This window comes from Bos taurus, chromosome 13, assembly GCF_002263795.3.
Source record: "Bos taurus isolate L1 Dominette 01449 registration number 42190680 breed Hereford chromosome 13, ARS-UCD2.0, whole genome shotgun sequence".
NCBI lineage: Eukaryota > Metazoa > Chordata > Mammalia > Artiodactyla > Bovidae > Bos > Bos taurus.
This window is the reverse complement of record NC_037340.1, coordinates 53,773,608-53,797,939: the sequence shown is the minus strand read 5'-3', so window position 1 is coordinate 53,797,939 and position 24,332 is coordinate 53,773,608. Positions and strand designations below refer to the sequence as shown.

The 24,332-nt window shown below is 57.0% G+C and overlaps 3 protein-coding genes across 10 annotated transcripts; 1 reads left to right on the top strand and 2 right to left on the bottom strand.

The window, feature by feature from the left end:
• The first annotated feature begins 54 nt into the window (after positions 1-54).
• OPRL1 (opioid related nociceptin receptor 1) lies at positions 55-19,475 on the top strand. Of its 6 annotated transcripts, none has more exons than XM_015474110.3 (6): positions 55-1,865; positions 6,779-6,928; positions 7,654-7,977; positions 10,146-10,401; positions 17,049-17,404; positions 17,503-19,475. In XM_015474110.3, exons 3-6 carry the CDS (start codon positions 7,815-7,817, stop codon positions 18,024-18,026), a joined length of 1,299 nt encoding a protein of 432 aa, XP_015329596.1. In that variant the 5' UTR covers positions 55-1,865; positions 6,779-6,928; positions 7,654-7,814; the 3' UTR covers positions 18,027-19,475. The 6 variants fall into 5 exon arrangements, with proteins under 6 accessions (XP_015329596.1, XP_059748346.1, XP_059748345.1 ...); XM_059892362.1 differs by lacking the exon at positions 55-1,865 and adding an exon at positions 5,052-5,139; XM_025000248.2 differs by lacking the exons at positions 55-1,865; positions 6,779-6,928 and adding an exon at positions 5,052-5,139.
• LKAAEAR1 (LKAAEAR motif containing 1) lies at positions 3,178-5,040 on the bottom strand. Of its 3 annotated transcripts, none has more exons than XM_025001101.2 (4): positions 4,950-5,040; positions 3,631-4,031; positions 3,388-3,510; positions 3,178-3,300 (listed from the first exon to the last, which is right to left on the bottom strand). In XM_025001101.2, exons 1-4 carry the CDS (start codon positions 5,038-5,040, stop codon positions 3,241-3,243), a joined length of 675 nt encoding a protein of 224 aa, XP_024856869.1. In that variant the 3' UTR covers positions 3,178-3,240. The 3 variants fall into 3 exon arrangements, with proteins under 3 accessions (XP_024856869.1, XP_059748952.1, XP_059748953.1); XM_059892969.1 differs by lacking the exon at positions 4,950-5,040 and adding an exon at positions 4,317-4,561; XM_059892970.1 differs by lacking the exon at positions 4,950-5,040 and adding an exon at positions 4,218-4,304.
• A 3,573-nt stretch (positions 19,476-23,048) lies between the features above and the next one.
• NPBWR2 (neuropeptides B and W receptor 2) lies at positions 23,049-24,059 on the bottom strand. Its single transcript, NM_174075.1, has one exon. It carries the CDS (start codon positions 24,057-24,059, stop codon positions 23,049-23,051), a length of 1,011 nt encoding a protein of 336 aa, NP_776500.1.
• Positions 24,060-24,332: the final 273 nt, after the last annotated feature.

The following is a 24,332-nucleotide window of genomic DNA, read 5'->3' as shown; positions in this document are numbered from 1 at the left end:
TGCCTCCAGCTCTTCTCGGCGGGGCCAGTCCAGCGTTGCAGTTACTGGGGGGGTTGGGGGGGGGTGGGGGGGTGGAAGGGGGCGACTGCATAGGCTGCTTGCCCCTCTTAAGGAAGGGAGAGGCGGCTCGAAAGGACTGGACCCCGTGGTCACTCCTGGGCCGTCCCTAGGCTCTCTGACACTGAGTATCCTTAGCTGTGAAACGCGGTTAAGGGCGTGCTGTCAGTCACCGTGCTGTGGGGCCTTCCCAAGGAAGGCGGTTCCTGGGCTGCAGCGCCACTGGGGGTGGGGTGGGGGGCAATGGTTCTTATATCCGGGCTGTCCTTATATCCAAAGTCCCTGTCCATGTGGCCAGCTGAGTCCCTTTCAACCCCTCCAGTTGCCCCAAGATGTTCTAAAGTTTAAAGCCACACCCTCCCCTTTGCCAGGAATGCCTGTCTCTTCTCTTTGGCCAAATCTCGTATTTTATGACTCGATGAGTTAAATACCTTATCCCAGCATGCTTTGGGCCCGTGTTTGGACGGCCCTGACCCTGCTCTGGAAGTGGTCTGCAGAGTGTCTGAGTCCCCTAGCCTCAGAGCGTGTACAGCTCCTGTCCCTTGGTCCCCGGGCCTGCTCACAAAATGCCTTCCAGTTGCACAAAGTTGTACATGCTCACGTTTTTCAGCGCTCTTGGGGATATAAAGGGAAGGGGGGAGTTTACAACTGTCTTCATCCTGCGAATGTCTGGGTGTTCTCTACGTGTCAGCCTTGGGACCTGGCAGTGGGCAGGACAGACCAGCCGCGGAGCAGACAAGAAATAGACTCGCAGACTGGGTGAGAGGTGAGGAGGGCTAAGGAGAACCACAGAGCAGAGAGCGGGTGTTTCAGACCTGCATCTTGCTTGGCAAAGGATAGAACTGGAGCCAGTAGGGCAGCTAGGCAGAGCTGAGCTGGAGAGTGCAGGCCAAGGCCAGGGAGGAGGGAGAGGCCCCGCAGGCTGGGGGCCCTCTTATGCTGTGTCCTCAGAGGGTTTGGCTGTCATGTTGACAGGCTGGCTGGGCCAGAGCAGAGGCCAGAAGCCTACCCAGGTGGGAGGTGGCTGCTGCTTATATAACCTAGATAACAGTCCCAGGAGGTAAGGCCTTCAAAGATGGGCCAACACTTAGTCCAGGCCACACAGCCATGCTCATGCTGTGATGCTTGACATGGCATCTCCACCTGCATCCTGAGACGTGTAGGGCAGCTGGATGTGGTGGGGGTTGGTGTACCTCTCTCCTGGGGTAACACTGGGGGTGCGATTTGAACCCAGGACCCTCTGTCTAGAGCATGAGCTCCCAGCCCTGGGGACCCCCCCCCAACCCAAATCCCTTATAGCCTCCAGTCATTGGGTTGTGGCTTGCAGTCTTTGCTTTCTCATAGCAGAAGCCTCCTCCAGGCCCTGCAGCAATGTCCTCGGCCACTTTCCCAGGTATTCTCTTCAGACCAAGGCCGCCTTCCTGGTGGGGTGATCAAAGTTACCCCCTGTCCCAGCCCCCACCTGGTGCAGAGCTCCAGGTGAAGGGTGGAGCCTTCATCTGGATGGCTCCTCAGGGCTGTGTGCACCTCTCTCGTCCTCTGCCCTTCAGTGCCTGCCTGTTTAGAGTGACCCTTCTCTTATGGAGCACTTACCTGGGGCCATAATGCCATGTGAGGTCATTAAGGCTTCCTTTTTAAAGATAAAGAAATGGAGGCTCAGAGGAGTGATGAAGTAAAATGTGCTTTTACTAAACAGATGAAATCATTCCAGTGCTTGGCACTTCCCCAGAGATGGAATGCTGGGGTTCAGACGCAGGGAGCTTAACCAGGGGAGCCAGGGCTAGTTGGCATCTTGCATGTGTCAGCAGGTAAGTGGTTGTTGCTCTGTCCCATGCCCAAGTCACCCTCTCTCCCTTGTTCCTTATTCTCTCTGCCTACCCTCCTGTAGAGAGCTCCCTCCTCTCTCCTGGAGCTTCCAGACTTCAGTTCCACACAGTTCTGGCTTGGATCAAGGCTAAGGGTGCAACAGCTCAGAACTGGCCAAGTGTCCTGGTTGGGGTTAGGGCTTGCTGGGGACACAGAGGGTTCTGGTCCCCATCCTGAGTCCGGTCAGGGGCTGCCATCAAACAGGACTCCTTGCTGACCCCAGCTCTGGCCTCTGTTAGTAGAGGACACACCCCTCTAGGACCAGTTCTCTGCTGCAGGTTGGTGACTCTGCTGGAGTCTCCTGGCAGGGGATGGCCTTGTGTGAGGCCCCCACCTCTGTGATAACCCACTGGACTGCTGAGAGGGAGGAAAAAGGACAGCCGGCTAAGAGAAATCCCAGGCTCTGCAAAGAGTCTGTGTTGGGGAGAAAAGTAAATTCTTGAAGGGGAAATCTGTCCAGAAACTTTGTCCAGATGTTCTTTGGAATCCAGAGGTTTTGCAGGATGTGGGTTTGTCAGAGTGGGACAGGGGTGGTGTCCTTCCTGTCCTCTGTGTGTGTGTTCCAGTAAGGGGGAATCAAAGGGGCAGAGAGGGACTATCAGGATGGAAAGGAAAACCAAGAGTGACTTTCTATTTGGGTGACTCAATGGACATGAATTTGAGCAAACTCATGGAGATGGTGGAGGACAGAGGAGCCTGGCGTGCGGCAGTCCACAGGGTTGCAGAGTCTGACATGACTGAGTGACTCAACAACAAGAACCAGAGGTCTGCCTTAGGAGATCTCCCCTTCCCCAGTCTCCCTGTCTTCTGAAGACCCTCCTAGACAGAGCTGACTGTCCGAAGGCCAGCGTTGGCTCTTGCAGTCACTCTCCTGCCCAGAACGTCAGCTTCCTCTCTGACCCTCTGAGGGAATGGCCTGTGGTCTAGGGGTCCTGCTTTCTCCCTGAGGTTGCCCTCACTTCTGGGGTTGCAACTCTTGCCCAGCCAGGCTCTTCTTCCTGGCACAGCCAGACTGGAGACCCCCACGAATTCACAGGGCACCAGGTTGCCTGCTGGGGGCAGCATGGGATATGGGGGGTTAGGAATGTCCCTGCCCGCTGTTAATCTGATGTCCGCCAATTTGCATCTTTCCACTTTGTTGAAGGAGCCGCACCCTGTGTACCCTGATGTCCCGTGTGGGAGATCCAGCATCCATCCTAACCCCTTCCCTCCGCCGCCGGGGGACTTAGAGAGGGGAAGCGTAGAGACCAGGGGGTGGTTGGGAAATGAGACTTTATGTAGGAGGGTGGGGCGCGGTTTCGCGCTGTGGGGTCGCTGTCAACGTGGGAAGATGCTGCCGTGGACTTTCTCCTCCAGGATGGTCTCCACGCGCCTCCTCTGCGGGGGAAGAGGGGCTTGGGACCGGTGTGTAGGGAGGCGGGCGGGCGGGCCTTCCCTCCCGCCCTTTCCCGGGCTCGCGGGCACCTCTTGCCGGTCCAGGGGGTCTGGGATCCTCGTGGGCTTCAGCTGCGGCGGCAGGAACAGCTCCAGCCGGATGGCGGCGCGCGCGGACCTCTGGCACTGAATGAGGAGCGAGATCTCCTCCGCCTGCGGGATCGGGGTCGGGGCCGGGCTGTTGCGGAGCCTTAGCGACGACGGGTGCCCCCCCTGGCCTGTAGCGCTCCCGTCCTGGCAGTTCCCCCCGCCCAGGCCCCGTCCCTGCCTCACCCGCATGCGGGCGTAGCGCAGCCGGAGCGCGCGGACTCGGCCGCGGGCCTCGGCGGCCTTAAGGACGCCGAGGAGCCGGTCCTGGCGCTGCGCGGGTGGCTCAAGCGGCAGCGTCCACGCACGCGAGTCCGGCATGCGGTACCCCACCTCCGCTGACTCGCACGGGAAGAGGCAAGTGGCCGCGCCCACGTCCTCCAGCAGGTCGCCGAAGAGCAGGTGGCTGTGGCGCTGCGCGGGCCGCATGGCCGCCAGCCCCTCCAGCGTGAGGGCCCAGCCCGGCTTGGGGGGCTCCGCCTGGGCGCGCCCCACGCGGGCCCCTGCTCCCTGCGCGCCCTTGTTCGCTCGCTCCCGCGGGCCCCTCCTCCTGGTCTCCTTCGCTGGCTCCGGCTGCATCCTCGAGCCTTGTGGAGGGAAGACAACATCCAGCCCTTGCCCCCCGCCTCTTTGGCCTGACCTGGACCCACCTTGGGCGCCCAGCTCCGGCCCCTCTGGACCCTGCGGAACCCACTTTAGGGCCTGGACCTCTGATCTCTGCACCTTTACCCCAACCTCGCACACGTCCCAGTCAGCTCAGCCTTCCTACTCACTCAGGCAGTCCGCTAGAACTTTCTCATCCACTCCCTTCGGGCTGTCTCTCTGTCTAGTGAGAAAAAGCTGAGACCCCTGAGTTGACCTCAAGCACTGACCAGGGGTGGAGACGGCTTGAGACTGCTCTGGATGAGGCTTGGTGGACACTCCCCATGCTGGGACCCTCTTTGTGTTTAGTCCCACCACCTGCGTTGGCCTTAGGCCCATCTGTTTTAGTGTTAGGGACTGGAGATACAGGTTGTGGGTCTTCCTTGTATCTGAACAGGCGACTCATGCTTTTCTGGGAGAGAGGTGTGTGTGTGTGTGTGTGTGTGTGTGTGTGTGTGTGTGTGTGTGTGTGTTTGATTTTCTTATGTGGGTCAGTTTGTCTGTAAGAGGTCTCACTTGTGTGCGGTGGAGGCTCAGAGTCCAGTGGACAGCTGGCTTGCTGTGGGGGAGATGCCATCCTCCCAGTCTGTCCCCTCTGGGTGTAGATGGGGTAAAGGAGAGTGGAGCCCAGGGAGGAGATAGGGGGTGGGGAGGGAGGGCCCACGAGGTGGGAAAGGGAAATACCCAGAAAGTCCCTTCAGGGCTCCTTTCTTCACCCAGCCCATCCCACAGACCCCAGGCCAGCTCCCGGCCCACACTGGGACAGAGGCTGACGGCCGCTCCCTCTCTCACCCCATCCTTAGCAGCGGGCAGTGGAGTGCCCCTAGCCCTTGCATCCCGTTCCCACACCCCATACTTTCCACCTTCTCGGATCTGAACCTCCAACTCAGCCCGGACTCTCAGGGACTTGTTGACGCGGTTGCTGGGTAACCAGGAGACCCGCCCCTCCCCCATGCCAGCGGGGGCGGGGCGACCCCTCGGAAGGTGCGCAGTTACAGCCTTGGTCCAAGAGCGAAGATGCCCTGGACACCTGCGCCGAGGGACTTCCCAGGTGTAAGGACCCTGGGGGAGATGACCACAGCTTTTCCAGACAGAGTGCGGGCTCTTTGTTTTCCGAGTAGCCCCAGAGCGCCCCAGGGCTGTGGGCTCAGCTTCCTGGCTGGAGAGCTGTCTGCTGGCCAGTTTTGGGGTTAAGGGGCGCAGCTCTGAGGAGACCTTCCAAGTTGAGCCCCTTTCCCCTCTACGTGGCCCTAGAGGCCTCCCACAGCAGAACACGGGGTTCTCCCCTCTCCCTGGGCAAGTTTGGGGTCTAGGGGTCTAAGACTAAGACTCAGGCTTTGATGAACCCTGAATCTCTGGGTCCTGGCTCCTAGATTCCTGTTATCTATGTATTTATGAGTTTCGTAACATTTTATAACTGATTCACTTAATTTGATTCTTTAATTTGTTCATGTACTCATCAATTTATTCCAGATTCATTAATCCATGGACTCATTCCAGTTTACCTTAGGCCAGAATTAGTGCATTAGGTCCATAATTTGTTCATGTATAGGTGGTTCCCACAGTGCTGACATGCCTCTCCCTTTTATTCCTGGTTGTCTACTTGGGCCCGTGGATGGTGCCCTTTTGGGAGCTCATGACCTGAGCCCCTGAGGGGAGGGACTGTCTTGGCTTTGGAGGGGGGGTGGGTCTCAGCTGGGGTTCTGGCCTTTTGGAAGGAGGCTGTTGACCATTCCCATTGTTTTTTGAAAGTTTGCTCTGGCTTCCGGTGAGAGGGTAAACTCTGATTCGGTAGCCCCGTATCTCCAGAGCTGGCATGCCATCCACCCCCTTCCTGAAGCTGCATGGAACAGTCCATCCTTCCCACCCCCAAGTTATGAGAAGCTGTCCCTGGGACTTTCCCCTTCCTGCTGCTGGGCTGGTTCCTTTAGGATAGGGCTTCCCTGGTGGCTCAGATGGTAAAGAATCCGCTTGCAATGCAGGAAACCTGGGTTTGATTCCTGGGTTGGGAAGATCCCCTGAAGAAGAAAATGGCAACCCACTCCAATATTCTTGCCTGGAGAATTCCATTGGCAGAGGAGCCTGGTGGGCTACAGTCCGTGGGGTCACAGAGTCAGACAGGACTAAGCGACTAACAAACACACTAGGCCTTGGGATTCAGCTTCACCTGGGGGCTGCTGCTGCTGCTTTTTAAAAAAAGAATTTTGTTAGGGTGTACTTGATTTAGTGTTGTGTTAGTCTCAGGTGTACAGCAAAGCCATCAGTTATACGTATACATATATCCACTTTTTTTTTCTAAAGTGGTGTGTACGTGTCAGTCCCAATCTCCCAATTTATCCCCTCTTCCCCCCTTATTCCCTGGTAACCACAAGTTTGTTTTCTACATCCGTGACTCTACACCTGCTGGATTTTGAAGACAAACGTCTCTGGGCTCCAGAAGAAGCAGTGAGGGCTTAGGCAGGCTGACCTAGCAGGCTGCCTCCTTCAAGCAGTCCTCCTGGACATATGAAACCCAGGCTGGGACCACCTCTAGCCCTTACTTGGTGCTCCCCCGGGAGGGAGTTCTCTGAGCCAGAAGTCTGGGCCCTCTTCTCAGCTTCCCTGGGTCCAGGCCAGGGAGTTATGGTGTGGATGTGGGGTGTGGAGAATGGGCACAATCTCCTGCAAGAAGGGATTCCCTCTGTTTTTGTAGGACTGAGAACCTTGGACACTCTCTCCTGATTCCCGAGGGGGCCCGATGCTGGCAGAGCTCACATTCCTGAGTGGAGCTTCTTCCTGCTTCTCCACCATCTTCCCTACTCTCCTGGGATGGGAGGTGCTCTCGCTGTCTGGGCCAGCCACTGTGAGATACCCTGCCACATCTCCTGCTTGTTTCTGTGTCTAGGTCTTGTGTTTGTCAAGGGCAGATGGAACTGCTGAGGTCTAAGGCCTGAAAATAAAACTTGGAAATAATATTAATAAGTATTATTAAATGGCTGCAAAATTTAACATGATATTGCAAACCTACAATTCTCTGTCACTGTATGTAAATATTAAGAAGTTAAGATCACAAGGGAAAAGTAATATTTTATGAAGAAGCCCAGAATTATGAAAATCCTTTTACCTTTTAACAGCACAATTAGTCTGGTGACTGAATTCCCTGGGGATGGCTGAATTCCCTGGAGGCTACCAGCAACTGTGCTTTGATTCCTGTGCCCTGCTCAGGGGTGGTGAGACATGTGGGGACCAAGGGGCAGCAGCCAGTGTGCCATCTGGTGTTGATGGGCCTGGGGCCCTGGCGCAAGAGTGAGGTGTTTGTGGGTATCAGTGGCACTTTGGGACCTGTGTCCTGCCCCAAATGCCTGTGACCTCCACGTGCATCCCTGGTCAGGCTGTCACTTGTGGACGTCGGTGCTGTCATTTGTGGAAGTTGTGTGTCTTGGGCTATCCCTGGTGCCCCTGTGTGTTCTGTTTTGCCTGTGTGTGGTGTGTGTGTTTGGGGTTGTCTTGCTTTGAGGCAAATGCTCACGTGTTCCCTGCTGCCCCACCTATGACACATACATTTTGTGTCTCATCCTGGCTATGCAGGGGTCCAGGAAGACAAGGCCATTTCCTGGGCCAGCCCCCTTTGTGAGAACACTCCAGAGTCCAGCGCTGGGGGGCTGCCATCTCCAGGGGATGTCATCAGCACCCCAGCCTGGCCACCCGCCACCCTGTCCTTGGACTGAGACTGCCCTGTGAGGGGCCGGATGTCAGCCTGCAACCACCCTCTGTGCTTTCTCCATCTGATTCGCCTTCCTGGGAGGTCTGTCCAGACCGGAACTCACATTCAGCCTCACAGCAGCCTTCTACTCAACCCCTACCTCACGCTGAAGGCCATTAGGAAATGCATCTCCAGAAGCTGGCGGCCAGGTGGGCCCAGACAGTGGGGGGTGGAAGGGGATTGGCTACTCAGACCTTGGGGAGTCCAGTTCAGTTGGGGAGGCTGCAGGAGGCTGAGCCCCCCTGGCTTCCTGCCCTGCCGGGCTCCCACGGGCTTCAAGCTTCGCCTGGAGAATGTGATGCATGTACGTGTCCCGGGGGTGTCTGAGGCCTTGATCTGTTTCTTCTCCCGTGTCTACCATGTGCTTCACATGCACCCTGGTATGGGTTTGCGTGGCTGTGGCCCATGTGTTTGTGGGTCAAAGATGTCTGTGCATCTCTGAGCACGTAGCTGTGTCTGTGCATTTCCCCGGGTGCCTGTATGGGCATCTTTGTGTGTGTTTGTGAGTCTTTGTGTCCTGATTGCCTTTGTGGTTGTGCCCTGTGTCTCCACATGTGTCCCTGAGTTGACTGCAGTGAAGATCTAGAGAGAAATCCTGGGACAGCTTGGGATGCTGAGTCCTAGGGTATCTGCTCTGTCCTCTCCTGATTCGCCAGGTATCCTAGCAACGTTGCTGCCAGTTGCCTAGCAACCAGGTCCCCATCCTTGGAGACACATGCTCCAAGCAGGGTCCAGGCTGTGTGGGCAGAGCCTGGGTAGGAAGAACGACCCCATGATTGGGTAGAGCTGGCAGTTCTGCTCAGGGGTCACCCGTATGACATGTGACCCCAGTGCTGGGAAGGAGGCATGTTCAGTGGTGTGGGTGCTGGGGGCCAGGCTGTGAGGGAATGACGCCCAAATGTTTCTCTGGGACTCAGCTGTGGCAGGTTGCCCTTGGTGGGCCTCTAAGTGGCAGACAGACCTGGGTTTGAACCCTGTCTCTGCCATTTCGACAGGTGGCTTCATACTGCTGAGAAGCTGAGGCTTACTTCTCTTGTGGGCACACAGGGATGCTGAGAGCAATGGTCAGGGGTAGTGGGGATGGACGAGCTTGTGCTCATGATGGGCTTGGCACACAGGAGGCCCAGGGGCACACTGGACAGTCAGACATCCTGCTTGTTTATGAGGTTCTGATCTGCTAGGGGCTGGCTGGGCAGGGGCCCTGCCATGTATTCACCCACATGCCAGCCCACTCTGGCTCACCAGCCCTGGGAGCCTAGCTGAGGGGCAGTGTTCTGGGCACTGAACTCCAGCCAGGGCAGGTCCAAGTCCATGCAAGTCCCTGTCTCTGTGTGAGACAAGACTCCATGTCTGTCTGTCTGTGTCCGTCCCCCTGAGTCTCTGTTCCATGTTTTTGTATGTTTCTATGTGTCCTTGTGTGTCTGTCCCCAAGTCCCTGTGTGTCTTTGTGTGTGTATGTGTGTGTGTGTGTGCACGTGGCCATGTGTCTGTGTTCCTGTGTGCAGCTGTATTCTTGTGTCCGTGTGTCCAAGCCTGGCTCTGTTCATCTCTGAGGGTGTACCCTGGTCCTCGCATCTGTCCTCCGCCAGCCTGGGGCCCCCTCCTCCAGCCTGCACGGCCCCTCCCGCTGTGGAGCTGCAGCCTCCTCCCCTCCCCCAGCTCCGCACCAGGCTGCTGCGTCTGGTCTGGCGTCTGAGAAGGAGCAGGAGCAGCTGCCACTGTGCGGCAGCCACAGCCCCATCCGGACCCAGGGCTGAGTCAGGCAGGCGCTCCGAGCCCTGCTCTGCTGTTGGCCAAGGGAGTCAGGGTCTCTGGGGTCCCAGCTTCCACGGAGGTTACCGAGGTAAGACTGAGCCGCTGAGGGCTGGTGTGGAGGGGACCCAAGGTGGCTGCGGCTCTCAGGCAGGGCTGGGGAGGGGCGGGTGGAGGCCCTGCGCTAGTTGCCCTGTGTCCTGTGTTCCAGGTGTTTCTGGGTGTGTCTTCGTTGCTTTTGTGCCTGCATGTGCACGAGGGTGGGTTTGTGTGTGTGTGCGCACTATGTGTCCGTGAGCCCCTGTGGCTGGACATTTGTCCCTGGTGTAACCACCTCCACGCACACCGTGAGAGAACCGCAGGCCAGCTGAGACTGTGTCCCTGAGTGTGCACATGTCGCCTGTGTTTGCGTGTCCCTGTCTGGGCATACACGTTTGCATGTCTCCAGCTGCTACTGTGTGTGTGTGTGTGTGTGTGCGCGCGCACATACGTGTATCTCCACGTCTGTGGCCTGGGGCTGGGTAGGTGTGGGGTGCTGTGCTCACGTGTCCCTGTGCTTTCCCAGGGCTTTTTGTGCGGGGTGTTGGCATGGAGTCCCTCTTCCCTGCCCCGTTCTGGGAGGTCCTCTACCAAGAGCACCTGCAGGGCAACCTGTCCCTCCTGAGCGCCAACCACAGTCTGCTGCCCCCTCACCTGCTGCTCAACGCCAGCCATGGTGCCTTCTTGCCCCTTGGGCTCAAGGTCACCATTTTGGGGCTCTACCTGGCCGTGTGCATCGGGGGGCTGTTGGGAAACTGTCTCGTCATGTACGTCATCCTCAGGTAAGCTGGGTGTCCCCCCCTCCCCCAAGTTAACTGCAGGTGAGTCCTGGGCAGCTCCAAGGGGCATAAAAAGGGCCTGCTCTGGGTGGGTCTGGCAGGGGGGCTCTGCCCCTCCCCCTTCAGTTCCTGGTCACCCTGTCACTGGGCAGGGTCAGTCCTTAGGCCCTGGGTGCTCAGTTCCTCGGGGTGGAGGCGCCTGACTCGGGGAGGGGGTAGTCTGGGTGAGGGAGGAGGTGCCACTCTGCCCCAGATGGTGTGTCACCCTGACTTCTGAGAGATGACTTCCAGGTCTCAGCCATGGGCCAGGCTCCTGGCCAAGCTGCTGAGCGAGTATCTCATGGGCCCCCCAGTGATCCCAGGAGGCACCTCTTGTCAGGGTGATCCAGGGCCCATGCCAGGGAGGTGCACGAAGACCCTTCCTCCAGCTCCAGGGCTGAGTTTACTGCTGGTGTCTGGGCTGGTTCCAGCATTTGCTGGTGCTCAGAGTGGGAATACTCATGGGGTCAAGAGTGACAGCCAAGCTGCTAGAGGACATCATAGGTGGCAGTGTGGGGGCAGCGTGGAAGGATGGCTGAGACAGCGTGAGAGCACAGCATGGGGAACCGGAGTGGTAAGGGCATGGGGGAAGAGTGTGGGGACAGGGTGGGAACAATGTGTGGGGATGGCATTGGGACTGCATGGAGTCACACATGTGTGTGTATGTGCATATATGTACATGCACATGTGAGCATGTGACTGACTGTTCACGAGTACATGCATGAGAGTGTGTGCACATCTGGGTGTGTGCATACTCAGTGTGTACTGCACCTTGTACATGCATCTGTGTGCATGGCTACAATACATGTGAGCACACACGTTTGTATGTGTGAGCATGGACACGAATGAGCTTGAACACATGCATGTGTGCACAGGTGAGTGTGCCGCACAGTGCAAGTACACATGACCTTGTGTCTGTATCTGTGTCCATATGTGTGCATGTGTTTGAGCATGCCCTTGTACGTTTGTATGTGCTGGTGTGTCTCACTTGTGCACTCAGACACAGACCTGCGAGGAGCAGCCGCCCCTCCCTCATTGCTGAGACCATGGTACCAGACTCACATGCCTCTTGTGGCTGGAGGGTTTGCTGTGGGTGAATGTGGCACCTGGGGGTGGGTTTGTCCCTTCTTTTTTTAATTGTATTTATTTAGCTGTACTGGGTTTTCGTTGCTGCACGCACTTTTTCCTCTAGTTGCAGCAAGTGGGGGCTACTCTCTAGTTGCGGAGCATGAGCTTCCCATTGCAGAGGCTTCTCTTGTTGAGGAGTATGAGCTCCAGGGCGCGCGGGCTTCAGCAGTTGCAGTGCACAGCTCAGTAGCTGCAACTCCTGAGCTCTAGAGCACAGGCTCAGTAGTTGTGGTGCAAGGGTTAGTTGCTCTGTGGCATGTGGAATCTTCCCTGATCAGAGATTGAACCCGTGTCTCCTGTATTGGCAGGTGGATTCTTTACCACTGAGCCACCAGGGAAGCCTGGCCCTGCTCTTTTTAAAGGCAATTTTTTAGAATAGTTTAGGTTCACAGCAAAATTGAGCAGAAAGTACAGAGGTTTCCCATATAGTCCCTGCCCTCTGGTCCCCAGGCCTAATCTCCCCCATTATCAACATCCCTCCCAGAACAGGACGTTTTCACGACTGATGAACCTACATCAAAACATCATAATCCCCCCAAATTCATAGTTTGTGTTAGGTTTCCCTCTTGGTGTTATACTTTCTGTGGCTTTGGACAAATACATAATGATATGTATCTACAATTATGGGGCTTCTCAGGTGACTTAGTGGTAAAAGAACCTGCCTGCCAATGTAGGCGACGTAGGAGGTGTGGGTTTGATCCCTGGGCTGGGAAGATCCCCTGGAGAAGGAAATGGCAACCCACTCCAGTATTCTTGCCTGGAAAACCCTACAAACAGAGGAGCTTGGTGGGCTACAGTCCACAGGGTCACAAAGAGTTGGACACGACTGAGCTTGCACACTCATCTACAGTTATAGTATCATGCCAAATAGTTTCATTGCCCTAAAAATCCTCCTCAGCCTTGCTACCTCCCAACCCCTGGCAAACACTGATCTTTTTACTCTCTCCGTAGTTTTGCCTTTTCCAGAATGCTGGCATCATGCAGTCTGTAGCCTCTTAAGATTGGCTTTTTTTTCATTTAGCAATATGCATGTAAGTTTCTTCCATGTCTTTTCATGGCTTGATAGCTCATTTCATTTTATTGCTGAATAATATTCCATTTTCTGGATAAGCCACAGTTTATTTATCCATCCACCTACTGGAGGACATCTTGGTTGCTTCCAAGTTTTGGCAACTAGGAATCATGCTGCTGTGAACATCCATATGTAGGTTTTTATTTGGGTGTGTTTTCAACTCATTTGTGGAAATATCAAAGGGTAGGTGATGCTGCATCTTATGGAAAGAGTCTGCTTTGTAAGAAACTATCAATTGTCTTTCAAAGTGGCTGTACTGTTTCATGTCCTCACCAGCATTTAGTGGGTCAGAGCTCCAAATGCTGGTCATTCTAATAGGTATGTGGTGGTATCTCGTTGTTGTTTTAATTCCTATTTCTCTGATGACATATGAGGTGGAGCATTTTTTCATGTGCTTATTTGCTGTCTGTATATATTCTTTGGTGAGGTTCTGTTAAGGTCTTTGGCCCATTTTTTAACCAGGTTGCCTCTTATTGTTGAGTATTAGCAGTCCTGTATCAGATGTGTTTTTGGCAAATCTTTTCTCCTGTCTGTGGCTTCTCTCCTAATTCTTCTGACTCACTTTTCCCTTTATCAGCTCTATGGCATTGAGAAGGCCATTTAGATCCTCTGAGCCTGAATATCCTCATGTACAGAGTGGGCATCAAACTAGCAGTTTTGAAATCTTAAATGAGATAAAACTCAAATGAAGAACTTGGCACAGGCACGTGCCATCATCATTATCATTGTTATTCTGTCATAATTAAGGCCTCTTTGGGATTATTCTTAATCCCTCTCTAAGATGCAGAACTAAATCCCAGATTCCTTCATGGTAGCCTAATAGACATGGAACCTTGTTGCCTCTGCTACCACCATCACCACCATCACCACCATCACCCCATCATCACTGCCACCAGTAAGAGTAGCAGCAGCAGCACCACTGCCATCACTACCACTACCACCACCATCACCACCACCACCATCACCATCATCACCACTATCACTGCCACCTCAGTTACCACCACCGCCATCACCACCACCACCACCATCACTATCATCACCACCATCACTGCCACCATCACCACTACAACCACCATCACCACCACCACCACCATCACTGCCACCTCAGTTACCACCACCACCATTGCCCCACCATCACTGCCACCAGTAAGAGCAGCAGCAGCACCACTGCCATCACTACCACTACCACCACCATCACCACTACAACCACCACCACCGCCATCACCACCACTACTGCCATCACCACCACCATCACTGCCACCATCACCATCACTGCCACCACCACCATCACTGCCACCACCACCATCACTGCCACCTCAGTTACCACCACCACCATCACCACCATCACCCTCACCATCACTGCCACCAGTAAGAGTAGCAGTAGCAGCACCACTGCCATCACCACCACCACCACCGCCATCACCACCACAACCGCCATCACCATTACAACCACCATCACCACCGCCATCACCACCACCACCACCATCACCATCATCGCCACCATCACTGCCACCATCACCACTACAACCACCATCACCACCACCACCGCCATCACCATCATCACCACCATCACTGCTACCACCACCACCACTACAACCATCATCATCACCACCACCACCACTACCATCACCACCATCATTGCCACCACCACCATCACTGCCACCTCAGTTACCACCACCACCATTGCCCCACCATCACTGCCACCAGTAAGAGCAGCAGCAGCACCACTGCCATCACTACCACTACCACCACCATCACCACTACAACCACCACCACCGCCATCACCACCACTATTGCCATCACCACCACCATCACTGCCACCATCACCATCACTGCCACCACCACCATCACTGCCACCTCAGTTACCACCACCACCATCACCACCATCACCCTCACCATCACTGCCACCGGTAAGAGTAGCAGTAGCAGCACCACTGCCATCACCACCACCACCACCGCCATCACCACCACAACCGCCATCACCATTACAACCACCATCACCACCACCACCGCCACACCATCACCACCGCCACACCACCACCACCGCCATCACCATTACAACCACCATCACCACCACCGCCGCCGTCACCACCACCATCACCACTACCATCACCATTACAACCACCATCACCACCACCACCTCCATCACCATTATCACCACCATCACTGCCACCAGTAAGAGTAACAGCAACAGCAGCACTATCACCACCACTGCCACCACCACCACCACCATCAGCATCATCACCATCATCACCACCATCTCCACCATCGCCCTACCATCACTGCCACCAGTAAGAGTAGCAGCAGCAGCACCACTGCCATCACTACCACTACCACCACCATCACCACTACAACCACCATCACCTACCATCACCACCACCACCACCATCACTGCTACCACCATCATCACCACTACAACCACCATCATCACCACCACCGCCATCACCATCATCACCACTATCACTGCCACCTCAGTTACCACCACCGCCATCACCACCACCACCACCATCACCATCATCGCCACCATCACTGCCACCATCACCACTACAACCACCATCACCACCACCACTGCCATCACTACCACCACCACCATCACCATCATCACCACCATCACTGCTACCACCACCACCACTATAACCACCATCATCACCACCACCGCCATCACCACCACCACTACCATCACCACCATCATTGCCACCACCACCATCACTGCCACCTCAGTTACCACCACCACCATTGCCCCACCATCACTGCCACCAGTAAGAGCAGCAGCAGCACCACTGCCATCACTACCACTACCACCACCATCACCACTACAACCACCACCACCGCCATCACCACCACTACTGCCATCACCACCACCATCACTGCCACCATCACCATCACTGCCACCACCACCATCACTGCCACCACCACCATCACTGCCACCTCAGTTACCACCACCACCATCACCACCATCACCCTCACCATCACTGCCACCAGTAAGAGTAGCAGTAGCAGCACCACTGCCATCACCACCACCACAACCGCCATCACCATTACAACCACCATCACCACCACCACCGCCATCACCACCGCCACACCACCACCGCCGCCATCACCACTACAACCACCATCACCACCACCGCCGCCATCACCACCACCATCACCATTACAACCACCATCACCACCACCACCTCCATCACCATTATCACCACCATCACTGCCACCAGTAAGAGTAACAGCAACAGCAGCACTATCACCACCACTGCCACCACCACCACCACCATCAGCATCATCACCATCATCACCACCATCTCCACCATCGCCCTACCATCACTGCCACCAGTAAGAGTAGCAGCAGCAGCACCACTGCCATCACTACCACTACCACCACCATCACCACTACAACCACCATCACCTACCATCACCACCACCACCACCATCACTGCTACCACCATCATCACCACTACAACCACCATCATCACCACCACCGCCATCACCACCACCATCACCACTATCACTGCCACCACCACCATCACTGCCACCTCAGTTACCACCACCGCCATCACCACCATTGCCCCCACCATCACTGCCACCAGTAAGAGTAGCAGCAGCACCACTGCCATCACTACCACTACCACCACCATCACCACTACCACCACCATCACCACCACAACCACCATCACCACCACCACGATCACCATCATCACCACCATTACTGCCACCAGTAAGAGTAGCAGCAACAGCAGCACTATCACCACCACTGCCACCATCACCACCACCACCATCAGCATCATCACCATCATCACTACCATCTCTACCACCATAATTACCACCATCATCAACACTACTACCATCACTACTCTCAGAACTGTTAATTCATTCAGCAGATATTAAGCACCCACAATTTCCCCAGCCCTGTGCCAAGTTCTTGGATACAATCAGACCCCATTAGCATCCATCCCCTTCCTGTCACCATTTTCTGTCTCAGTTGCTAAGCAACAGTGAGGCCTGGTTTAGTGTGCTCTTACAGATTCTGGAGTCCCTGGAAACCTTTGATGGTGGAAGCCCAGCATTTTGGTCCAAGAAGGGTCTTAGGGTAGCCTTAAAAGGGAGGAGGACAGGTTCTTTGTTTTATGAGTTCTTCCTCTGCTCTCATGCAGGGTCAGGCTTATACTGGTCTGCCCACACACTCATCTTTTCCAAAGCAGACCAGTCTTTAGTTTATGAACTGTTTTGTATACTGTAAGTACTTGAAAAATTTGTTAAAATATTTGCCTCCAGGCTCCATATCACTGGGCTGGGCCCAGGAGCCTACATTTTGACAGGGGTCAGAGTGGTTGCCCCCTGTGATGGCCAAGAAGAAGGGCCCCTTGCCCTTTGCTGCCAGGTCTCACAGGCCAAGTGAAGCCTTCTTTCCTCTCTGCAGACACACCAAGATGAAGACTGCTACCAACATTTACATCTTTAATCTGGCCCTGGCAGACACTTTGGTGCTGCTGACACTGCCCTTCCAGGGCACAGATGTCCTCCTGGGCTTCTGGCCGTTTGGGAATGCCTTGTGCAAGACAGTCATTGCCATCGACTATTACAACATGTTCACCAGCACCTTCACGCTGACTGCCATGAGTGTGGACCGCTATGTGGCCATCTGCCACCCCATCCGCGCCCTCGACGTCCGGACATCCAGCAAGGCCCAGGCCGTCAACGTGGCCATCTGGGCCCTGGCCTCCGTTGTCGGTGTTCCTGTTGCCATCATGGGCTCGGCACAGGTTGAGGATGAAGGTCAGTGCAGTGGCCTTTCCTCCCCAGCTCCCTGCTGCCCTGGCTCTGGGTGGCTCCCTCCCTGCCCACCTGCCCTGACTCCGCTCTTCTTCTTGCAGAGATCGAGTGTCTGGTGGAGATCCCCACCCCACAGGATTACTGGGGCCCTGTGTTTGCCGTCTGCATCTTCCTCTTCTCCTTCATCATCCCCGTGCTCATCATCTCCATCTGCTACAGCCTGATGATCCGGCGGCTGCGTGGCGTCCGCCTGCTCTCAGGCTCCCGGGAGAAGGACCGGAACCTGCGGCGCATCACACGACTGGTGCTGGTGGTGGTGGCAGTGTTCGTGGGCTGCTGGACGCCTGTCCAGGTCTTTGTGCTGGTCCAAGGGCTGGGTGTCCAGCCGGGCAGTGAGACCGCAGTGGCCATCCTGCGTTTCTGCACAGCTCTTGGCTATGTCAACAGTGGCCTCAACCCCATCCTTTATGCCTTCCTGGATGAGAACTTCAAAGCCTGCTTCCGGAAGTTCTGCTGTGCATCAACCCTGCGACGGGAGATGCAGGTGTCCGACCGCGTGCGCAGCATTGCCAAGGACGTGGCTCTCGCCCACAAGACCGCCGAGACAGTGCCGCGGCCAGCATGACTAGGCGTGGACCTGCCCATGGTGCCTGTCAGCCCGCAGAGCCCATCCACACCCAACACAGAGCTCACACAGGTCACCGCTCTCTAGGCTGACGCACTGTCACTGTGCACTACCAGACTCCATGGCTTGCCCTGTGGCCTCGGAGGGTCTGCTGCCATCATGGGACAGGTCAGAGCAGGACGGCCGCCCTCAAGGCCCTGGTCCTACTAGTGCAGGGCAGGGGGCAGATGCATGGACTCAGCTGCCTGCCAGAGGTGCGCTGGCATTGTCAAGCCTCATGGACCCTTCTGGTCTCTCCCTCAACATCTTGCTGTGGATGGACACACACCTGGAGGTGTAACTGCAGCTGTACAGACCCATGCGCCCTCACGCTGTGTGCTGTCTGCTGGGAGCCTTGCAGTGTCTCCTCTGGGCAGCTGGACAGGCATGGGGCTGCCTGGAGAGTCCAGCGGGCATCCCCGGGCAGTGGGACTTGTTCTGAGAGTGGAACTTCCTTTGGAGGTTTCTTGGCAAGCCTGTTTCCTCCAGAACACATGAACCATTGCACCGCAGACATGGCTGTTCAGGTGTGCGAGGTGCCCAGGAGGACCACTGCAGGCCTTTGTCATTTGTGGAGCAGCCCTTGTGCCTGGTCTCAGCTGCAGGGAGTGGGGAGGGCTCTGTGGTGATCTTTCTGGTGTGCCCGGGCCTCCCTCAGCCCCCCTCAGCTTCCCCCTCAGATCCCTCGTTTCAGACTCCATCCGAGGTCAGCGGCTGTGCAGCCAGCAGAAACCTCTGCCCTGTCTGTTCTGGTGGCCTTGGAAGGATGGTAGTGGGCCAGGTTCTGCTCTGCATCCCCAGTGACTGATCACTACTTCATTTTCAGGCCTCCATGTGTCTGTGGGGGACCTTCCTACTGTTACAACTTGTCTTAAGCAGTGCCAGTTAGAGGACAGCTTCGTATGCAGAGCTGGTAGGAGAGCTGGGGCAAGGCTGCAAGGACTCTCTGGGCCATGGGGACCCTGCCCACCATGGCCACCCAGAGAAGCACCCTCCAGGTCTGTAGATGAAGCCTGTAGGTCAGTGACTCGGCAAAGGCTCTCCATGCAGACTGGCTGCTGAAACAGCTGCCAGGTGAGCTGCAGACCTGGCCAGGTGACCTGAGGCAGAGAGGGGGCGATGCTGACTCTGGACTGGCCTCTCGTGCTTTGGGGTTCTGGGCCCTGTGGGGTTGTTCCTGGGGAGGGTGGGGCTCTCTGTGCCGCCAGCAGCGAGAGGCTGGGAGGACCAGAGCCACTACAACTGTGGCGTTTTCTCACCAATGCTGAAAGATGTGTCAGCCTGTTCCTGTGTAACATGTCTCTGTGTATCTGTGCATACCGAGAGTGTGATTTCCCCTGCATGTAAACTGCCCTGAACTGTCTCCAGGGTCATGACAGAGGGTCAGAATAAACCCCTGCATGCTGGTCAGAGCGCTCTGCCCACAAGGTGTTTCTGACCCTGCGGGGGGGTTTGGGAGTAGCTTTTCTGGGGTTGGGGCATGGGATGCCAACCTGCTCCTCACCTGCCCAGGCTCTGTGTGTGACGACGGTCTTCCTGGGAGGCCTCCACTCTGGGAAGGGGTCGAATAGTGCATGATGTGCTGGGACCTGTCTCCTTTGCTTCAGCACAGAGTTGCTCCCCAAACAAGTACTGACTCTGTGCCGCTGCAGCCAGTGGTTCCTGTGGATCAAGTTGGTGGGCAGTTCCCCACAGGGGGCCGGGTTCTCTTCACCTGCATTTAGTCTTAGCAGACCCCCACCTCACTCTCGAAGGTGGCTCCAAGGTAGTTTGATGACAGACAGACAGCACTGCTCCTTTGGTGGCCCTGAGATTCAGAGATCCTCCTGGTCCTTGCAATGGCCCAGTACCACGCAGGCTGAACCTCGGGCAGAGAGCCCTGTCAGAGACAGGGCTGGATGGCAGTGCTTGGGCACAGGTAGAGGGGCCAATGTCTGGTTTTACATATGTTTTAATGTCAAGCAAATAGCAGTTAACACAAAATTTTAGCAACAGAGTAAAGTTTAGGAGGGAGGAGCCACTCATTGGGTGTTAGCGAGGGGGCACTTAGGTCCCCGCGGAGGCGGCGGCTCCGGGTAGGCCCCTGGAAGCTGCGCTGATCCTGCCTACTAGGCCCACGCCACAGCGATCGGATCGTCTGCGCTCGTCCCAGTCCTGGGGGCGCTGAGGGGTCGGCCAGGAGCCCGAGGGGCCTCGGAAGGGGAGGGGGAGCCCTGGCTCGCTCGCTCTCCCCACCTGCACCCCGACCTCACCTCGGTTCCCCCACCTTCCTCCAGCCCCACCCGCACTCCCAACCTCCCCCCAGCCTGCATCCGCACCTCCGCCCGGTCCCTGCCTCGCCCCCACCAGCTGGGTAGGGTCAGTCCCCCAGCCTCTGCGAGCCTTGGTTTCCTTGCTTGCGCAGAAGGCACTGCAATCCTCCTCACGGGATTGTCGGGGAAGGCGGGACTGGGGAAGGGTCAGCTGATGGGCTGGACCGGGGAAGCTGCGGGCTCACCTGGCGCTCCGGACTTTGACCACCAGGGGCGCTGTGGCCCGCGGAGACTCTACCCACTAGCCCTGCCGGGCGGTGCTGGGCTGGGGTCCCGGCAATGGGGCCGGGTGGCGGGGACGGTTGTCTGGGGACTGGAGGAGAGGACCAGTTCTCTATGGGACCAGGAGCCCAGAGCGTGGGGACACCCCCTCCCCGCTCCCCAGCCCGTCTCTGGCGTCACGGTGGAGGGGGGGGCGGCATTTTCCTCGGGGGTCCGTAACTCACTCTCCCCTCCCTCTATCTTGGTTGGCTCCCCCACCCTTGGTGTCTGGCGTGAAGACCCTCCCTCCTATCGGCTGGGCGGTTCCTGTGGGCCGCCTGGCCGGCCCGATCCGCCTCGGCTGTGGGAGTCGAGGGGCCACCTCGGGGAACAAAGAGTGTGGGGTCCGCTGAGGAGGCTTGGTTGGCCCCTCCAGTGCTGAGGAGATGTTCTGCTGTGGACGGGGCGGGAGACCCTCCGCGGCGCCCCTCCCCCGTGCTCCCGCCGGCTTCCCGCTGACACAGCCCGGCCCACGCCCTCCGTGTTCCCGCTGAGCGCATTTACACCTTGGGGCGCCGCTGGGGTCTCAGCTGGGGTGTGGGAGTCTCAGTTCTCCTCTCAAGGAGCTCACAGGGCGCAGGATGAGCGCAGACGAGGTAATTACGGCTGCTGCTTGGAGAGGTGTGACTGCGAGGCTGTGAGGAAGCCGATCTTCCTGGAGAACAGCTGGTTCTTCCTGGAGAGGCTGGGAGCTGGTGGAGGCTGGAGAAGGTCACAGCCCCTGAGTGTGTGTCGGGGGGGACTTGCGGACTCGCTTCTAAGGAGCAGAAAGTAGCGGAGTGGCTTCCCAGATAGGCCTTGATGGTGTGGAGGTTCCCCCCTGGCTGTCTCTCCGATGCTGCCCTGGAGACCCACCTGGTGCCATGTGTGGGAGATGCCCGAGCTGCCTGTGGACAGTCCACCTGGCCAGGAAGTGAGGCCTCTTGCCAGTGGCCTGTGAGGAAGCCGCTTCTCCAGCCGCAGTTCAGCCTTCTGGTGCCTGGGTCCTCAGCTGAAGTCCTGCCTGAAATCTCAGGAGAGACCTTGAACTGGAACCAGCTGAGAGCTGCCCTGGGGTTCCTGACCCACATTCTTTGTGAGCGAATAGAGTTGCTCTGAGCTGCTAATTTTGGGGGAAATTTTGTCATCAAGCAGTAGCTTCTAATACGATGTGGTCGGGAAGATGAGAGGATGGAGGTAACCGCTGACCTGTTTCAGGCTGGAGGGCGGTGGTGTGCCTGAACTGTTTCACATGCCTGGGTTGGGGCAAGTGGGTACGCACCCTGGTAGCCACCTCATGGGGTGTCGAAAGGTGGGGCCTGCTTGCCAGCTGGACAGACCTGCCAGAGCCATATCACAAGGACCAAAGACAACCTGAGGCCCCACAAGGGCCCAGGTTACTGGGTTCCAGGCAGGCAACTCACAGAATGGTAAAGCTGGAGCCCCAGGCATGGGAGCACCTGGGGGCTTTGGGGCTGAGAGTAGGGGGTCTGGCCAAGGCCCACCAAGGCTGTCTTCAGAGACCTGCCGTGTCCCCCTCCCCAGTGGCAGAAATGGTCTCTGAGTGGCCAGTCCATGAGTGTTCCACTCCATCCCCAGACTCAGCACAAGTCTGCCCCTCAGGCCACACGTCAGGGAGGAAAGGGTCCAGGTGCCAGCCCTTCTAGGTTACAGATGCCCCCTGTTATTGGTGGGGTCCAGAAGTCCTGGCAAAAGAGCCTTGGGTCCCATAGCAGGACAGTAGGGGGTCACAGTCAATGGTGCAGAAAGCACAAGGGGCATGGGGTGCTTGGGGGCCCCTGAACTCTCATCTGGGAGCCAGAAAGGGATGCAGCACAGGCCTCATGGTGGAATGTCACCTGGGTTTCGGGCTGTGAGAGCTTCGTGGCCTCCTTCGATGTGTGTCTTTGGCTTCTGCAGCAACCCCTGACTTTAGAAAAGACCCTGATGCTGGGAAGGATTGAAGGCAGGAGGAGAAGGGGATGACAGAGGATGAGCTGGTTGGATGGCATCACCGACTCAATGGACATGAGTTTGAGCAAGTTCCGGGAGATGGTGAAGACAGGGAAGCCTGGCATGCTGCAGTCCATGGGGTCTCAAAGAGTTGGACACAACTGAGCGATTGAACAACAACCTGGCTTTGTTGCCTGAGGTGTCCCCCAGGATATCTGTTGTGCCAGGATCATCTCCTGGGGTAGGCAGGGTAGGGGGAGGGTTTGGTAAGACCCGAATCCCCACACCTGACTGCCCAGGGGCTGTCCAGGGGGCAGAGTCACAGGTCTAGAAGGTCCATGGCCCTCTCTGCAGGCTCAGTGGCCAGGCTTCATGGGTGTTTCTTTGTCTGGAGGAAATAATGATAGAGGGTGAACAGTGGGATGGTCCTTGAAAGGCACAGAACCTTTCTACTGTCTGCAGGCCATGAGGGGGGCGCTTATGCCCCCTGGCACCGACATGCGGTGCGGAGGCTCTTCCGGAAGCTGTGATCCAGGAAGGCATAGAGGAAGGGGTTGAGGCAGGAGCTGGTGTAGCTGAGGCTGGTGACCACATAGGAGACGATGATGACCAGCGGTGTCTGGGGCAGGTCTGTGGTCAGGGCCACAATTGAGGCCAGGTGGAAGGGCGTCCAGCAGAGCAGGCCCACGGCCAGCACGGCCAGGACCAGGAGGCTAACCTTCCGCTTGGCCTTGCCCAGAGCCTTGGCTCCGGAGTGGAGCCGCAGGGCCCTTAGCCTCCGCAGCAGGTCTGCGTAGAGCACGCAGAGGGTGCACATGGGCACCACGAAGCCCAGCACCAGCGTGTAGATGCGGCTTGCCTGGAACCAGGCCCTCTCGGGCCGCGGGAAACTCAGCCCACAACTTGTGACCTGCAGCTCATTGTTGTACACGCCTGCGAAGGTAAGGAAGGGCAGCACTGCGACTGTGACACCCAGCCAGACGCACAGGCTGGCGACCTTCGCCCTGTGGACGGTGCGCCGGGGCATGCGGCGGGAGCGTGCCGTGGCCAGAACCACCAGGTAGCGGTCTATACTCATGGCGGCCAGGAAGTAGACACTGGAGAAGATGTTGCAGTGGTCAATGGCCAGCACCAGCTTGCAGAGCACCTCCCCAAAGGGCCAGCGCTGCAGCAGGTGCTCAGCAATATTGGTGGGCAGCACCAGCGTGAAGAGCCCGTCGGCGATGGCCAGGTTCAGGATGAACACGTGGGTCACTGTCTTCATCTTGGGAGCCCTCAGGATCACACAGATGACGGCTGCGTTGCCCACCAGCCCCACGGCACAGATGACAGAGTATACCACCGGCAGCAGCACGTAGAGGGCAGGCAGCGGCTCGGGGAAGGTGGCATTGTGTCTGGTGCCATTGTCCCATGAGAGGCCGGTGCCTGTGCTACCTGGGCAGGGGGAGCTTGTGCTTTCCAGGCCTTCCAGCCCAGTGGCCTCCATCATGGGGCGAGGCCGTAACGGTTTGTGACCTGGAAGGTGGGAGGTGCTTCCAAGCTGGGGTTCTGGGCAGGGGCCTCCTTGGGCTGGATCTTGAGAAAGAAAGAACCAGAATCTCTGGGACCTGACTGTCAGCTTGGAACAACAGGTGCCTCAAGTTTTCTGGCTGAGGCTGTGGCCCCTTTGCCAGGGTCATGGGCACATGGGATCTCTCTCCACCCTGTCCAGTGGCCTCAGAGAGCTTGGGCGGGTGCTGGGGATACCTTCTCCTGGGCAGCG

Excerpts from the sequence above, each read along its gene's own strand:
- LKAAEAR1 (XM_059892969.1), bottom strand. The coding sequence starts at position 4,425 with ATGGGCCTAAGGCCAACGCAGGTGGTGGGACTAAACACAAAGAGGGTC. Across the intron at positions 3,511-3,630 it reads TGCGCTACGCCCGCATGCGG|GCGGAGGAGATCTCGCTCCT; the intron begins GTGAGGCAGGGA and ends CCGATCCCGCAG. Across the intron at positions 3,301-3,387 it reads ACCCCCTGGACCGGCAAGAG|AGGAGGCGCGTGGAGACCAT; the intron begins GTGCCCGCGAGC and ends CTTCCCCCGCAG.
- OPRL1 (XM_015474110.3), top strand. The coding sequence starts at position 7,815 with ATGTCAGCCTGCAACCACCCTCTGTGCTTTCTCCATCTGATTCGCCTT. Across the intron at positions 7,978-10,145 it reads CTCCAGAAGCTGGCGGCCAG|GGCTTTTTGTGCGGGGTGTT; the intron begins GTGGGCCCAGAC and ends GTGCTTTCCCAG. Across the intron at positions 10,402-17,048 it reads GTCATGTACGTCATCCTCAG|ACACACCAAGATGAAGACTG; the intron begins GTAAGCTGGGTG and ends TCCTCTCTGCAG.
- NPBWR2 (NM_174075.1), bottom strand. The coding sequence starts at position 24,059 with ATGATGGAGGCCACTGGGCTGGAAGGCCTGGAAAGCACAAGCTCCCCC.